This window comes from Pristis pectinata, chromosome 20 (genome assembly GCF_009764475.1).
Source record: "Pristis pectinata isolate sPriPec2 chromosome 20, sPriPec2.1.pri, whole genome shotgun sequence".
Lineage (NCBI taxonomy): Eukaryota > Metazoa > Chordata > Chondrichthyes > Rhinopristiformes > Pristidae > Pristis > Pristis pectinata.
In genome coordinates this window covers 36530680-36547415 of record NC_067424.1, presented here as the reverse complement: position 1 = coordinate 36547415, position 16736 = coordinate 36530680, and the positions used below count along the sequence as shown (strand labels likewise).

The 16736-nt window shown below is 46.4% G+C and overlaps 1 protein-coding gene across 1 annotated transcript in view; it reads left to right on the top strand.

Annotated features, from left to right (window-relative positions):
• LOC127581076 (voltage-dependent L-type calcium channel subunit alpha-1S-like) overlaps positions 1 to 16736 on the top strand; it is a 136821-nt gene that overhangs the window by 73936 nt on the left and 46149 nt on the right. The window contains exons 17-25 of the mRNA XM_052035146.1: positions 76 to 208; positions 1336 to 1465; positions 1587 to 1646; positions 4745 to 4851; positions 8851 to 8938; positions 10114 to 10221; positions 13222 to 13274; positions 15786 to 15926; positions 16374 to 16575. Of these exons, the coding sequence (XP_051891106.1) occupies positions 76 to 208; positions 1336 to 1465; positions 1587 to 1646; positions 4745 to 4851; positions 8851 to 8938; positions 10114 to 10221; positions 13222 to 13274; positions 15786 to 15926; positions 16374 to 16575 (1022 nt within the window). The remainder of the gene's footprint in view (positions 1 to 75; positions 209 to 1335; positions 1466 to 1586; positions 1647 to 4744; positions 4852 to 8850; positions 8939 to 10113; positions 10222 to 13221; positions 13275 to 15785; positions 15927 to 16373; positions 16576 to 16736) is intronic.

Genomic DNA, 16736 nt, shown 5'->3' with positions numbered 1-16736 from the left:
CGACAGAGTGAAGGGGACAGGGCACAAAGGCTCCTGATCAACTCACCGCTGTTCTTCCTGTTCTTTGCTCACCAGGTGATGATGAGGAGGAGGAGCCGGAGTTCCCCCTGAGCCCCCGACCTCGACCTCTCACAGAGCTCCAGCTGAAAGAAAAGGCAGTCCCCATGCCCAACGCCAGCTCCTTCTTCATCTTTAGTCCAGAAAACAAGTAGGTATCCAGGAAGTGACATGGTGCACGCTGCCTTTTACAGCTACCTGAGAGGATAGATAGGGCCTAGAACATCGAACATAGAAACCCTACAGCACAATTCAGGCCCTTCGGCCCACAAAGCTGTGCCGAACATGTCCCTACCTTAGAAATTACTAGGCTTACCCATAGCCCTCTATTTTTCTAAGCTCCACGTACCTATCCAAAAGTCTCTTAAAAGACCCTGTTGTATCCGCCTCCACCACCATTTCCGGCAGCCCATTCCACGCACTCACCACTCTCTGAGTAAAAAACTTACCCCTGACATCTCCTCTATACCTACTCCCCAGCACCTTAAACCTGTGTCCTCTTGTGGCCACCATTTCAGCCCTGGGAAGAAGCCTCTGACTATCTACACAATCAATGCCTCTCATCATCTTATACACCTCTATCAGGTCACCTCTCATCCTCCGTCACTCCAAGGAGAAAAGGCTGAGTTCCCTCAACCTGTTTTCATAAGGCATGCTCCCCAATCCAGGCAGCATCCTTGTAAATCTCCTCTGCACCCTCTCTAAGGCTTCCACATCTTTCCTGTAGTGAGGCGACCAGAACTGAGCACAGTACTCCAAGTGGGGTCTAACGAGGATCAGGGCCTCTTAAAAACTTTAGCCCTTGCATATTCTCTTTTAACATAGAAGGAAGATGTTCAGCCCTTCAAGTTGATACAAGGTGTTAGAGCAATCCCATCATTCCCATGTTTTCTGTCTCAAGTTCCCGTCAACTCCACCGTGATTTTCCTACCACTCACCAAGGGGCAATCTACAAGAGCCAATTAACCTACCATCCCACCCTCCTTGGGATGTGGGAGGAAACCGGAGTACCCCAGGGAAACCCATGCAGTCAACATGAACGTGAACGTGCAGACAACTCCTGAGGTCAGGATCGAACCTGGGTCACTGGAACCGTGAGGCAGCATCTCCATCTGTGAGCCACTGTGACGTCTTGAAGCAGTGTAATGGGTATAATCCAGAATGTCTTTGCACCTCTTGCGCGTAGACTTCAGAAGTGGAAACACTACAACCATCTTTGGTCTTCCTCTCTTCAGACCCTCCCCGGTTCACTGATCGCCCCTTTTTCTCTCTTTCCAGATTACGCAAACTGTGTCACAGAGCGATCAATGCCACCACCTTCACCAACTTCATCCTGCTCTTCATTCTGCTCAGCAGTATCTCACTGGCTGCAGAGGACCCCATTCGAGCAGACTCCTTTCGCAACCAGGTGAGAGCTTTCCTTTGTGCAGGATTAAATGGTGTGCCATCTACATTTTCCATATTTTTACATCTGTTGACCAGCTACCTTAATAATCCTCCAACAACAGCTCATACTATTTCTTCTTCAGGTCCTTGCCTATTTCGACATTGCTTTACTGCTATCTTCACCATGGAGATTGTTTCTGAAGGTAACACACCTTATTTCTGTCTGAGTATTGGTTGATTATACTCTGTATTTAAGTTTTTCTGTTTCTCTGCCTGTTATTCCTGATCAATCAATCAATTTATCTCTTCCTCCATCCATCGTAACTCTCTTTATCTGTCTCTTTCCCTATCTCTAACTGTATTTCTCCCTTTTTTCCAATTGTTTTGTGGGAATAAGGCATCAGAAAAAAAATCCAGCATTTATTGCCTGTCCTAATCGCCCTTGAGAAGGCGCTGGTGACCCACTGTCTTAAACAGTGTAGTGAAGGTACTCCCAATAGTGCTGATGGGTAGGAAGTACAAGGATTTAGACCGTGTGACAATGCAAAGTGGTTCCAACTCAGGATGCCATGTCACTTGGAGGACAAGTTTCAGCTGGTGGTCTTCTAATGCACCCAGTGATTGATGTTCTATCTATTTACACAGTCATCCTATCCATCTATCTATACCCAACTAATGAGATACCTGGATTTGCATGTATCCCCAATAATCCCTCACTGGTCTCAAACTTCAGTTATAATTTATAACTACGAGTGAGAATCAAAGGCAGTCAAAAGAATAGACGTAAAAACTCTCCAGGAAATAGAATCCAGAGTGCAGTCATCTGATTATAAGAAAGGTAAAAACATCAAGCTACATTTCAGACCAGCTCAGAATGACCTGACCCAGCATTTACAACAAATAATCAAAAAAAATGCAGATGCCAGAAATCTGAAATCTGAAATCTGAAAATGGCAGAAACACTCAGCAGGTCAGGCAGCATCTGTTGAAATGATTTAAGTCCGAGAGCCTCCGTGAGAACTGGGAAAGTGAGAAACTATTAGTTTTAAGTTGCAGAGAGGGCGGAGGAGGGATGGGTCGGACACAGGGAATATCTCTGATAGGGTTGCCATGGTGATAAGCTGTTGATTAAGCCATGTAGTTGAAAGGTTAATGAAGGAAGCTAAAGAGTGAGGTCACAAAGAGACGTGTAAAAGCTGTGAGTTAACATTACGGATGAATAACCCACAGCAGAACTGGCCACATTCTTTTCTGATTAAAAAAACAGAAAGTCTGTTACCTGAAGTTCTTAGATTTGATATCAAATCTGGAAGACTGCAATATGCCCAAATGAGGTTCCTCACTGGAGACACAAGAGAATGCAGGTGCTGGAATCTGGAGCAGCCAGCAATCTGCTGGAGGAACTCAGTGGGTTGAACAGCACTTGTGGGAAGAAAGGAATTGTCGATGTTTTGGGTCAAAACCCTGCATCAGGACTCACTGATCCTGATACAGTGGTCCTGATGCAGGGTTTCAACCCAAAACATCAACAATTCCTTTCCTTCCACGGATGCTGCTCGACCCGCTGAGTTCCTCCAGCAGATTGTTTGTTGCTTGAGGTTCCTCACTATTGTACTCTTCTGTGGAAGTAGCAACTATTCCATCACACTTTTGACTTGGGCCTTGTAGATGGAGGAAAGACTTGGGTTGTAAGGAGGGAGAGTTACTTGCTGCAGGATACCCAGCCTTGAACCTGTTCTTGTAGCCACAGTGTTTATGAAGCTGGTCGTAAGTGACCCTCAGCATGCCAATGATGGGGGCTCAAGTGGTGGTAATACCTTTGAATATCAGGGGAAACTTGTGAGACACACACTTGCTGGATTTACATTGTCTGGCACTCTTTTGACATGGAAATTTTTGCTGCTTATCAGCCCGTGCCGTGCTTGAATGTTGTCCAGGTCTTGCTGCAGGCAAGGGGATTTTGCAAATGGAAATAAACCTGCCCCCTCCTGACCTTATGATGGAAGGATGATCATTAATGAAGTAGCTGAAGATTGTCAGCCCCAGGATTCTATCCTGAGAAACCCCTACGGTGATTCTGGGACTGGGATAATTGACCCCCAAGAACTTCAACCATCTGCCTTTGTGTGAGGTTGGCTTTACCAAGGCTCCTTGATGCCACAGTCAGTCAGTTGATGCCTTAATAATGTCTGCAGCTCAGTTTGCCTGATTAACGAAACACAATAAGTTAACAAGCAGGTACAATAAGCAATTCAGAAGGTACATGCTATTTTACCCATTATTACAAGGAGCTTGAAGAACAAGGCTAAGGAAGTCTTATTGGGCAGGGCTTGGGTGAACCACACCTGCGGTTTTGTGCTTCATACCTAAGGATGGATAAAGTTGGTTTGCAGTGCAGCAAAGATCCATTAGATTGATCCCTAAGATGAGGGATGGTCCTAGGCAGAGAGAGTGAGTAGGGATTGGCTGAAAACTCTCTGGAGTGTCGGAAAATGAGAGCTGATCTCATTTAGACATAAAAGATTCTGAATGTGATTGACAGGGTAGATATTGAGAGTGTTTCTGTAATCGGAGAACATGATGTGATGAAAGATTGACCACTTAAGATAAGGATGAGGAGAGATTTCTTTCCTCAGAAGGCTGTAATCTTGATCGTCCATGGGTCCCTGGGAAACAATTCAAATCACTGAGCACAAAGGTCCTTCCCAGGTTACGAACACCTGATCCATGTACAGCCCATACAGTACATACAAACGAGTGTTTGGGAGACCGGCAGGATAGATTTGCCGGCTGCTGCAGGGCCGCAGGCACCTTCTGCCACTTCAGTCGGGGTTGCTGCTCACAATGATGTGTGTCAGGTATATATGCAACATAGTTTCTGCTGGACTCTGCCATCCCAATGAGGAGGTGGAAGCAGATTTGTTTTTACGACCAGCACAGGGTCAAACAGACACAGTGGGTTAACGGTACAATCCAGGTGGATATTGTACAGTGTTATCTGATTTAGCTCCTCTCTGTGGCTGTATCTTTAATAAACTCTCTTTGCTCCTGACGTGAATGCTCTCTCCCATTGCCTGGATAAGAAAGGTTTAGAAGGCTATGGGACTACTTTAGATGGACATCTTGGTCAGCATGGACCAGTTGGGTCGAAGAGCCTGTTTCCATGCTGTATGACTCTACCCCTTTTTGCCTGTCTCTCATTTACTCTCTCTCTTTGCTTCTCTCTTTTTATCTTAAACTGTCTTGCCATTTCTCATGCCCTCCCTCTGCCTTTCTCTCCCTCTTTTTCCCCTCTGTATAGATGACGACCTATGGTGCTTTCCTTCACAAAGGCTCTTTTTGCCGGAATTACTTCAATATCCTCGACCTGCTGGTGGTCAGTGTTTCCCTCATCTCCTTTGGAATCCAGTGAGTATTTCAGTCTCCATCTTGGTGCTGTAGAATCCTTGAATGTTACCACACAGGAAAATCCCTGGTGTTTCTGCTGGCTTTTTGAAAAAACATCCAATCCGCCCCATTGACTTTCCTCCCCTCATGACCCAGGAGTTTGTTCTTTTCAAGCATTAATACTATTTCCTTTTAAAGGTTACTCCTGCATTTTTTGCCATTGTCCTGACAGGAAATGCATTCAGATCACAACTCATCTGCTCATCTCTTCTCTGCACTTGGCCAAATACTTTACACCCATTCTCACAAGTTACTTTTGAAAGAGGTTTAGTTACTCTGTTAAATGCATTCATGATTGCAAGCACTTCTGTTAAATCTTCTGTTAACCCCCTTCTGCTCTGTTCCCTTTAAGTGAGTGCAGAGGAGGGGAATTTGGCAAGGGAGGGAGTTTCGTGAAGAAGGAGAAAGTGGTGGAAAACAAGTAAAAGTACAAATGCTGGAATCTGAAACAAAATCAGAAAATGCTGGAAGAACTCAGCCAGTCCAGCAGCATCCTTGGAAAGAGAAACCAGTTCTGAGGAAGGATTATTAACCCGACACATTAACTGAACGTAGCTATACAGCACGAAAACAGGCCCTTCACCCCAACTCATCCATGCCGACGTTGCCTAACTGAATCTGTCCTGTTTCCTGTGTTTGTCCCATATCCCTCGAAACCTTTCCTGGCCAAATGTCTTTTTAATGTCATAATTGTACCCACCTCTACCACTTCCTCTGGCTGCTCGTTCTGTATATGCACCACTCTCTCTTCTGTGCGAGAAAGTTTTCCCTCAGGTCCCTTTTTAAAATTTTTCCCCTCTCACTTTAAACTATACCCTGTAGTTTTGGACTCCCCTACCCTGGGTAAAAGACTGTGGCTATTCACCTTATGTCTCTCATGATTTTATAAACCTCTATAAGGTCACCCCTCCGCCTCCTACATGCCACAGAAAAATTTCTAGCCTATCCAGCCTCTCCTTATAACTCAATCCCTCCATTCCTGGTCACATCCTTGTAAATCTTTTTTGCACCCTTTCCAGTTTAATTACATCCTTTCTATTGTCATTGAATTTGAACACAGAAAAGCTCCTCATGAATCTCTGGGGACTTGGGATTAAATGCAGACAGCTGTCCCACAGACCAGTCGACAACACTCTGACACAGTCAGTTCACTGATCTCAGCTTTCAGCCAGTGCATCACAACCCCCGGGAGCGGCTTGTCCTATGGGCAGGTCAGACCCAGCTGAGATGGCAGGACAGTGCTCCTCAGTTGGGAGGGAGTAGCCTCATTATTGACCGAAGACTCTGGGAGTATTATGCTATCTGATTACTATCCAGTGTTCCCCATCAGCTGAGGAATTAGGGTGTCTCCTTGTTGAGCAACTGGAAAAAGCGCTGGGAGCAGCAAGGACAAGTATTCTCTGAGGGGGGGACTTCAGAGCCTGTCGTCAGGAGCAGCTCATTAGCACCATCAGCAACTGAGCTGGCCACATGTGGAAGAACAATAGTTGCCAGGGCTGGGCCTGAGGCAGGTAAATATAGAAGCAACAAGAGGGAGAACATCCTTGACCTTGTCATCACTCACGCACCTGTCCCAGGTGCATCCATCTGTGACTGCGTTGGCAGGAGTGATCACAGCACGTGGCAATGCGGAGACGAAGTCCTGTCCCAGCACACTGAGTACACACTTCTTTATCTTGTATGATGTTGCTACTGTGTTCAATGGAAGAGATTTAACCAGTTCTACCAGCTCAAAACTAGACATTGCTGATCCTATGTGGGCCATCTTGGCTTCCTTCCGAAGTCTCCACTGTCATGAAAGCTAATCTGTACATCATTCAATTGAATGCATGTGATTTCAGCAAATGATTGCAAAAGAGTATGGGCCCCAGTCACATCCCGTCTGTAGTGTTGAAGACTTGTGCTCTCAAACTGGTCATTCCTACAGTCAGGCTGTTCCAGTGGAGCTACGACACTGGCACTTTTAGATTAGGTTTCTTTATTAGTCACATGTACATCAAAACACAGTGAAATGCATCTTTTGCATAGAGTGTTCTGGGGGCAGCCCGCAAGTGGCGTCACATGTCCGGTGCCAACATAGCACGCCCACAACTTCCTAACCTGTTCATCTTTGGAAGGTGGGAGGAAACCCACGCAATCACGGGGAGAACATACAAGCTCCTTACAGACAGCAGCGGGAATTGAACCCAGGTCGCTGGCACTGTAATGGTGTTACGCTAACCGCTACACTACCGTGCCTGCCCACCAATGTGGAAAATTGCCCAAGTTTCTGCTGCCCACAGAAAAAGCAGGATAGATCCCTGTGTCCCTGACTCGGCTACATTCCCTCCATCATACAAGAGCTGGAGATGCCCACTGATGATTGCAGAATCTTCAGTTGCAGTCGCAAACCTTCAGACAATGAATTAGTGGGAAACTCTCAGCAGGTCAGGCAGCATCTGTGGAAGGGGAAGCAGAGTTAACGTTTCAGGTCAAAGACCCTTCATCAGACTCCATTTCTCTCTCCACAGGTGCTGCCTGACCCACTGAGTGTTTCCAGCATTTTTGGTTTTTATTGCAGATTTCCAGCATCTGCAGTTTTATTTTGGTTTTCAATGAATTGGTCAGGCCGGAAAACAGTGAGATATGGATAGCATTTGAGAGAGGCCCATAAGTAGCAAGAAAAGTTTGTATGATGTAATTTGCCAGTAAATAAACTTCATTTTGAGAGAGTAAGCAACCTCCTCTTGACCCTCATGGACATCACCGTGGTTGTCTCCCATTGTCGACATCCTGGGTCACCGTTGACCAGAAACTTAACGGGCCACCCACATAAATACTGAGCTACAAGAGCAGTGCAAAGTTTGGATATCCTGTGGTGAGTGACACCACTTCCAATTCCTCTTAGGCTTTGCACAATCTACAAGGAACTAGTCAGAGGCGTGATGAAATATACTCAGTTCAAAAACCTTGATACCACCCAGAAATTGGCACCCATTGACCTCCTTGAACACTCAACCCCATCCCACCACCACAGTTGGACTGTGGCTGCAGTATGGACTACTTCAAAGTGCACTGCAGTTACTCGCCTAGGCTTCTAATTCAGCACCTCCCAAACTAATAACCTCATTCACCCTCAGGTTGATCTCCAAGCACCTGTCTCTCATTTTCACTGATCAAACTTCTGGGCATCCCACCCAATTTTGGGAGCTGGAGTGCAGCAAGTGAGCAAAGTGACTCCTCAGTGTCACCTTTCTTAAAGCTGGTTAGGAATGGGCTTCGGATCTTGGCCTGGCCAGGATGACTACGTCACCATATTTCCATAAACCTGAGGTCAGAATCAAACTGGTGCTATGAGGCAGCAGTTCTACCAACTGCACCATTATACCAAGTGAATGTAGTAGCACACAATATGAATCTTTCTCTAGAGTAGTATGTGTTTGTGATGCAGTTCATTGCTGCATGTGACCTTGTACCCTGTTCTGGATTTGTATGACACAACAACTTTTTCCCATTTCTTTAAGCCACCACACAGTGTAACACCCCTGTTCTGCTTCACTGTGGGAGCTTGTAATGCACCACGTGTACCAAATGATTATCCCCTATTACAAAAGTATGTCATACAATGACTGATTTATTAGCCTGGATATGAAGATTGGCTCCAGCTGGAGCTCAGTGCTTCTGTCTAATGAAATCTTCCACTACATTCCTGAGACATGGCAATTGTGTGTTTTAGTGCAACAAACAACCTACTGGAGGAACTCAGCCGGTCAAGCAGCATCTGTGGGGAAATGAATTGTTGACATTTTGAGTTGAAACCCTGCATCAGATGTTTTAGTGCTTGTCCTGAAGGATGGATTCTGGAACTTGCGCAGTCATAATGCCTGTGCTGGTAAAACTGTCAACAATGGTTCAACTAGTGTGAATGTACAGGTTATCTGTGGTGAGTTAGGCAGCTGACTTTCTGTTGTTTTTCTCCAGATCTAGTGCTATCTCTGTGGTGAAGATTCTTCGTGTCCTCCGCGTACTTAGACCTCTGAGAGCAATTAATAGAGCAAAGGGATTAAAGGTGAGCTAGGGTCTAAAGAATGTGTGTGTATATGTGTAAGAGAAAAAGAAGGAGACTACACTAGTACACTGCGTTTGTGTTTATCCATGTGTGGGGTGTTTAATATATAGTTTGTGTTGAATATGTAATTCTTCTTCGTCTGTGTGTGCATATATGTGAATACATGTTTGTGAATGTACATGGGATGCAGGTGTATGTGAGTCCACATGTAAATATGTGTAAAAGCACAGGTTTGCGTACATGGTCATATGCATACAGATTGTGAAAACGTGTGTCGGTGTAAAATTTTGTGTGTAGATATGTGGAGGACAGATATGAGTGTGTGAGAACATCTGAGTATATTCCAGTGCATGGGTGTGTGTGTGCGAAGGTATGGATGTGTGGTAGGACACGTGCAACCTGTATGAGTGCAAGTGTGTGTGTGAGAAAGACAGGCAGGCAGACAGACAGTACGTAGGTAAGTACATATGTGTCCCAGGTGCTGTCCCTCTCCTGCACAGAGTTTCTTGATCCCAGGGAATCAGAGCTTGGTCTTTGCTACGTTGTCCACGTTGTGGGGCTGTGGTGGTTAGTGGGTGTTTGCTACTTCCGGTAACATCCCAGTGAACTCTTCTCAATAACAGAGTAATTATTAAAGCAACTCCAGTCAAACTCTAGTCCAGCAAGGAACAGTTTAGACAGTTAAAATCTCATTCATCACGTCCATGGCATGGAACCTGTGCAGTGGTTGTACAAGGGGATGGTCTGACGAATAGGCAAATTGTTTTTGGGTTGTTTTTGTGATTGGAAGTCAATGGCCAGTGGTGTACCACAGGGATCAGTGCTGGGACATTTTCTGTCTGTTCTATACATTAACGATCTGGATGTGAATCGAGGAGATAATACTGGTCGACGTGACAATTGGTGGAGAGGAGGGAGGTCATTAGGTACAGAATGACGTTAGTGAGCTGGTATATTGGGCAGAGAAAAGATGGATAGAATTTAGTCCAGAAAAATGTGAGGCAATGCAGTTTTGGAGGACAAATAAGGCTAGGATGAAAACAATGAATGGTAGGGCCCTATGGAGTACTGAGGAACAGTCAATGCATTTGGTGAGCGGTAGTGGTAAGGAATTACATGAGAGAGGCCACCCTGTGTGCACTAACCTGCCCTCTCTTCCTCTGCATTACCTGCAGCATGTGGTACAGTGCGTGTTTGTAGCAATCAAGACGATCGGGAACATCGTGATCGTCACCACTCTTCTGCAGTTCATGTTCTCCTGCATCGGGGTACAGCTGTTTAAGGTGAGTGTCTGCTGAGAGATACTGAGAGTTAATAGGCCACTGACTACAAGAGAAAGTCACTGTGTTGTCTTGCTTCAACTACAATCCGGGTGCTTGTGATTTAAATAAAAAATAGGTATGGCCAGCACTGTGTTATTTTAAAACAATGCAGTGAGAACAGGACATTGGGTGGGTGCTGCATATAATATTGTGGGGCTCTCTGATTATCTGCTTCTGATGCATGCAAGATCTGACGAGGCATTAAGGGTCTCTCATCCAATTTTGCTGTGTTTGCTGTATCCAGGGAATCAAAACCACATGGGTCAGGATCAGGGGAATCAGACCTAGCTGGGGAAATGATGCTGAGTCTTTATTGCTGGGACCTGTTGATGAATTATTACTGGGCTTTATTATTGAGACGGCACGGTACCATAGCGGTTAGCGCGACACTATTACAGCGCCAGCGATTGGTGTTTGATTCCCGTCACTGTCTGTAAGGAGTTTGTACGTTCTCCCGTGTCTGCGTGGGTTTCCTCCGGGTACTCTGGTTTCCTCCCACATTCTAAAAACGTACGGGTAGGTTAATATGGGTTTCAAATGGGCGGCGCGGACTCGTTGGGCTGGAATGGCCTGTTACCACGCTGTAAATAAAATTTAAAACAGAATTTTAGAACTAGCTGACAAATTCTTATTTGAAACAATTTGGTTGAGACTTATTGGGCAGCACAGTGGCACAGCTGGTAGAGCCACAGCCTCACAGCTTCAGGGACCCAGGTTCAATCCTGATCCTAGGTACTATCCTTGCGGAGTTTGCATGTTCTCCTTGTGACTGCATGCATTTCCCCCGGGTGCTCCGGTTCTCTCCCATATCCCAAAGATGTGCTGGTTGGTTAATTAATTAGTCTCTGTAAATTTCCCCTAGTGTGTAGGTAAGAGGTAGAATCTCGGTGTAGTTGATGGGAATGTGGGATGAATAAAATGGGTTTGGGTAGGATTAATGTTAAAATCGGAACTTGTTGCTTGTTGAGCCAAAAGACCATTTCCATGCTGTGTGACTCTATGGATTATCCTGGGGAAGTATGGTTGAGAATTATTATGGTAGAAACATAGTTGAGAATTATAACTGTGGATACAGGGAGAATTATTACTGTGGGAATGTGATTGAAGAATTCTTGCTGTGGACAATACTTGAGAATTTTTGCGGTGGGGATGTGGTGAGAACTTGCTACCTCACGGAGGGATTGAAGTGCGAGGATATGTTTAGGGGAAGATTGAAAGAGTATATGAGAGAGAAAGGAATAGGTGATCACATTGATTGATTTAGATGAGGAAAGTTAGGGGAGCTTTGTCAATGGGGACCTGTACTTCAAGAATTATTGGGAAAATATAGTTAAGAATTATTATTGAGAGCATGCAATTGAGCATTTTTATTCAGTACATTTGGTTGAGAATTACTGTTGGGAGCATGTAGTTGAGGATCGTTACTGGGGATGTGTGGTTGAGGATCATTACAGGGGATGTGTGGTTGAGGATCATTACAGGGGATGTGTGGTTGAGGATTGTTACTGGGGATGTGTGGTTGAGGATTGTTATTGGGGATGTGTGGTTGAGGGTCGTTACTGGGGACGTGTGGTTGAGGGTCGTTACTGGGGACGTGTGGTTGAGGGTCGTTACTGGGGACGTGTGGTTGAGGATCGTTACTGGGGACGTGTGGTTGAGGATCGTTACTGGGGACGTGTGGTTGAGGATCGTTACTGGGGATGTGTGGTTGAGGGTCGTTACTGGGGATGTGTGGTTGAGGATCGATCGTTACTGGGGATGTGTGGTTGAGGATCGTTACTGGGGATGTGTGGTTGAGGATTGTGGTGAGAATGTGGAACTTGCCACCTTGGTGTGGGTGAAGTGAAGAGTACAGATATGGTTAAGGTGAGCTTGGACTAGCACGTGAGGAAGAAGGGAATGGAGAGTTATGTTAATAGATGTAGAAGCGGAAACCTAGGGTGGGGTGCTCAAGTCAAGGAAATTACTAGCATTTGTGGTTGGGCCAAATGGCCTGTTGCTGTTCTGTAACCCTATGCAGCTACTGACAGCACATGGTTGAGAACTATGGGCCAAAGTTATCGCTGGGGACCAGCTGGAGAATTATTATTGGGAGCATGTGTTAGGGAATGAATACAGGGGATGCTTGGCTGAGAATAATACAAAGAATGGGTGCTTAAGATCATTCGGGGATCCAGGTTGTGTACTCCTGTTGGGAATGTTTGGTTGAGAATCACTCTGGGGACCTGCAGCTGAGAAGAAATATTGTGGGAGTGTGGAAGAGAATTATAACTTATGATCTGAGGTTGAATAATCGTTACTGTGGAGATACGGTAAAGAATTGTCACAGAGGGCATAAGGTTGCAACTTACCACTGTGCACATGGATGAGAATTGTTACTGGAGAGTGTTAGAAATTATTGCTGGGGATGCGTGGTAAAAAAAATTACTGTTGGGGTTGTATTTGAGAATTGTTATAGGAGATGTGCGTTTAGGAATTGTTCTTGGGGAAATGTTAACAATTGTTTGGTTGGTGAACAAAAAATATTAGACAGTGGTGTTTATGAATTAATATTGAGAACATCAGGTAGAGCAATGTCATTCTGGATGTGTGGTTAAGGATTTTGCCTGGGGGGGGGGAGATTGGTGGAGAGTTGTTTGGGGAGGAGTGGTGGAGAGTTGTTTGGGGGGGGAGTGGAGAGTTGTCAGTGGAGGGTGTGGTTCTGAGCTATTCGCAGAAGCCTCTAGTATATTATTACTTAATGTAGGGAGTTATTTATTGGAGTTTGGGGAATTTCCCTGCTTTAGGGATGCCTTACTTTCAGTTGCAGTCCTGCTGTTACTTGTGTCCTGTTTTGCACAGAGCAGGGATCGGGGGGGGGGGGGGGTGGTGGTGGGTGTTGTATAATTAACTCTAATGCTGACACTTGTAAAATCTCTCTCATTTCACTGGTGACTTTTATGACTGTCATCTTAACTCCAGGGAAAATTATACAGCTGCACTGATCCCACCAAAATGACAGAGGAAGAGTGCAAGTAAGTCTGCGCTGGTAATGACCTGGCCGTTCTGGTGCAGTGAGTATCCTGTGTGTTTGGAGCTTGAGAACCGAGGCCTGATTATAGGGGAAGCAAGTGAGCTTGAAACTCAGTGAATCTGCCACTGTAGAATGCTTCAGCACATGGTGCCTCTGCTGGCTATTTGTGGAACCATCTCCTGACTCTCATCGTTGTAAATTTCAGGCACTATTCAGTCCCCTTGTGAAAGTTACTCCTGAAACTGCTGAAGTTAAATATTTGGATCAGTTCATCTTTCCTCTCTTCTTTGGCCACTCAGTTGATGGGCTCACTGATTATCTACCCTGGTGCCACTGGAACTTCCCTCCATATTTCCCTGTCAGGAACCTTCACATTCCTGAACATCTCTATTGAACCTCCTCTTACACTTACTGCCACAACGACAAACAGTGTCAATTTCTCCAGCCTCACCACAAGACCCTTGTGCCTGACGTAATTCTAATAAATCTTTCCAAGGTTGCAATATCATCAATAGGTGTGGTGCTCAGAGCTACACACAATAGCTGAAGCCTGACTGGTTTCGTAAAGAATCAGTGTAGTTTTTTAAAATTCTGCAACTCCATTTATAAAACCTGAATCCTGTGATCTCCTCTTCCTGTGCATGCATGCACCCTTAAATCTGTTCCTGTGCCCCCTTTAACGTTTAAACATATTTATATAGCCTGTCCTGTTTCATCCTTCGAATGTAATATTAAACCCTCACTTTCTCACTCTTCCTTACTTCTTCCCTTCTTCCCTCTATACCCTTCTCTCTTTCCTTCCTACCCTCCCCTCTCCACACCTGCCCCTCTACCCCCTACACTTTCCCCTCTACCCTCTCTCTCTCTCTATCTTCACCACACTCTTTATCCTCTGCCCCATCTCCATTTCTTCCCTCCTCCTGAACTTCACTCTCAACCCCTCCCGCCCAATCTCCTTCAACGTCTCTTGCAACCTCTTCCTCTTCTAATCTCCTCCCTCCCTCTCTTCCCCTCTTCCCTCTTGGTCTGTCTTCCTCCTACCCCTCTTAACTGACCCGCTCCATCCCACATCTTTTTTTTTCTATATTTATTACTTCCCCCCCCCCGTCCCACCCTCTTGCTCACTCTCACCCTCACTTCCTACACTCCCACTCTCCTCCCTCTACCTCATCTAACTCTCTCTCCTCTATCCCCATCTTCCTCTCTGCCTCTGACTTTCCCTCTCGTCATCTCTCTGCATCCTGTGCCGCCTTTTGTCCCCATCTCTGCTACTCCCATTCCCTCACCACTCCATCATCCTCCCTTTGTCTCCTTCCCCTTCCTCCGCCTCTACCCCCTGGTGCTCTCACCTCCACCACCTCTCCCATCCCCTCTCTCTGTCTCTCTCTCTTTCTGTGTGTCTGTGCCTCTCTCTCTGTGTGCCTGTGTGTGTGTGTGTGTGTGCGTGCGTATCCCTCTGTTTGCGTGCGTCTCTCTCTTTGTGTGTGTGTGTCTCTCTCTCTTTCTCTCTTTGTGTGTCTCTCTCTGTCTATCTCTGTCTCTCTCTGTGTACCTCTGTGTGTCTCTCTCTTTTTGTGTGTGTCTCTGTGTCTCTCTCTGTGTGTCTCTCTCTCTTTGTGTCTATCTCTCTTTCTGTCTCTCTCTCTCTTTCTGTCTCTCTCTCTCTTGTCTTTCTCTCTCCCTCTGTCTCTCTCTCTCTCTCCCTCTGTCTCTCTCTCTCCCCCTCTCTCTCTGTCTGTCTGTCTCTCTGTCTCTGTCTGTCTCTCACCATCTCTGCCTCACTCTCTTCACCTCAATCTTCCTCTGTCTGTCTTTTTCCATCTGTCACCCTCTCCCTCATCCATTTTCACCCTCTCCACCTCCCCCTCCCCGCATTCCCATTCCTCTTCATCTCCCCTTCTTTCCCTCCTGTCCCCGTTTGCTGCTGTCTCCTCCTGTCTCTGCCTGCATCCCTACACTTCTCTCATCTCCCTCCCCTCTCTCTACATGTCCTCTCACTCTGCTCACTTTCTGCTCTCTCCCTTCGCTCATCCTCCTCCCTTTGCTTCCTCTCTGCCCCTCTCCCATTTCTCCCATCCTTACGATCTCTCTCGTCATCCTCTCTCCCTCACCCTTCATCATACTCCCACTCATTTTCTCTACCTCCCTCTTGCTCTTCTCCCTTTCCCCTCTCTATCTGCATTCCCATCTCCCCCAACTCCATTCACACCTCCCTTGACCATATTCTTGTTTTCTCTTCTCTGCTGCATCCTCTCTCATGCTGGTTCTTACACTCATGTTCTCTGTCTGCACAATTGACCTTGTCCATCATTCCCTCCTCTTTCCATTCCTCACGCTCTGTCCCTCCACGTCTCCCTCTCCTCATCTCCTTGCCCTCTCACTCACTTCTCTTTGCTTTTGCTCACCCCTCCATCTCTTTCCCCACTCAAACCTTACTCCAACCCCTCCCTCTCACTGTTCCTCCCTCTGTGTTTCTCTTCCCGCTCTTTCTGTCCCCTCCCTCCCTTTCCAGGGGACAGTTCATTGTCTACGGCGAATCGGGCCAGCTTTCGGTCCAGGAGCGGATGTGGGTGAACAACGACTTCAACTTCGACAATGTCCTCTCAGCGATGCTGGCCCTCTTCACAGTCTCCACCTTCGAGGGATGGCCCCAGTGAGTACCAACAGGTGTCCCACAGTGAGTACAAAGGAGGCCACCGCCTGCCCCAAGAATAGGGTCCCAGTACAGTCGGGAGGGAACTCAGTGAGTATTGACAGTGGCAGCCGGGGCTGGGTTCCGTCCATCAGCATTCACAGGGCTCGTGTGAGTACGGGGGTGGGCATGACAGTCCCACCAGCAGGGGTGGAGACAGAACTCCCTTGAGCACTATGTGAAGAGTTTCACTGGGGGATAAATTGTAAATGAGGGAGAGGAGCTTCAGTAGGTATTCTGTATTGGTGGATGTTCCCAATACCCTGATCTGCATTGTCACTGCTTTACTCTTTGACATTGAGCATTGAGGTGGCCTGGGATATCGCAAATGGACGGAACAGCATTTGAAGGTTGGTGGGGCACAGGCAAGAAGCCGGGTGGGGATTAACCCTGGTCTCTCTTGTCCAGGTTACTGTATAAGGCAATTGACTCGCACACTGAAGACATGGGTCCCATCTACAATTATCGAGTGGGCATCTCGATCTTCTTCATAGTCTACATCATCCTCATCGCTTTCTTCATGATGAACATCTTCGTAGGGTTTGTGATCGTGACCTTCCAGGAGCAGGGAGAGACTGAGTACAAGAACTGTGAGCTGGACAAAAACCAGGTAATCATTCACCATAGCAATCCCCAGCCACAGCCCCACCTACACAGACCACAATTCCCACCCCAATCCAGTGCCCAGGTAACACTCACCCTGGGCTCACTCTGTACCTCAGTTACAGTCATCATCCATTCACCCTGTACAGGACCGTCCCCATGGTCACT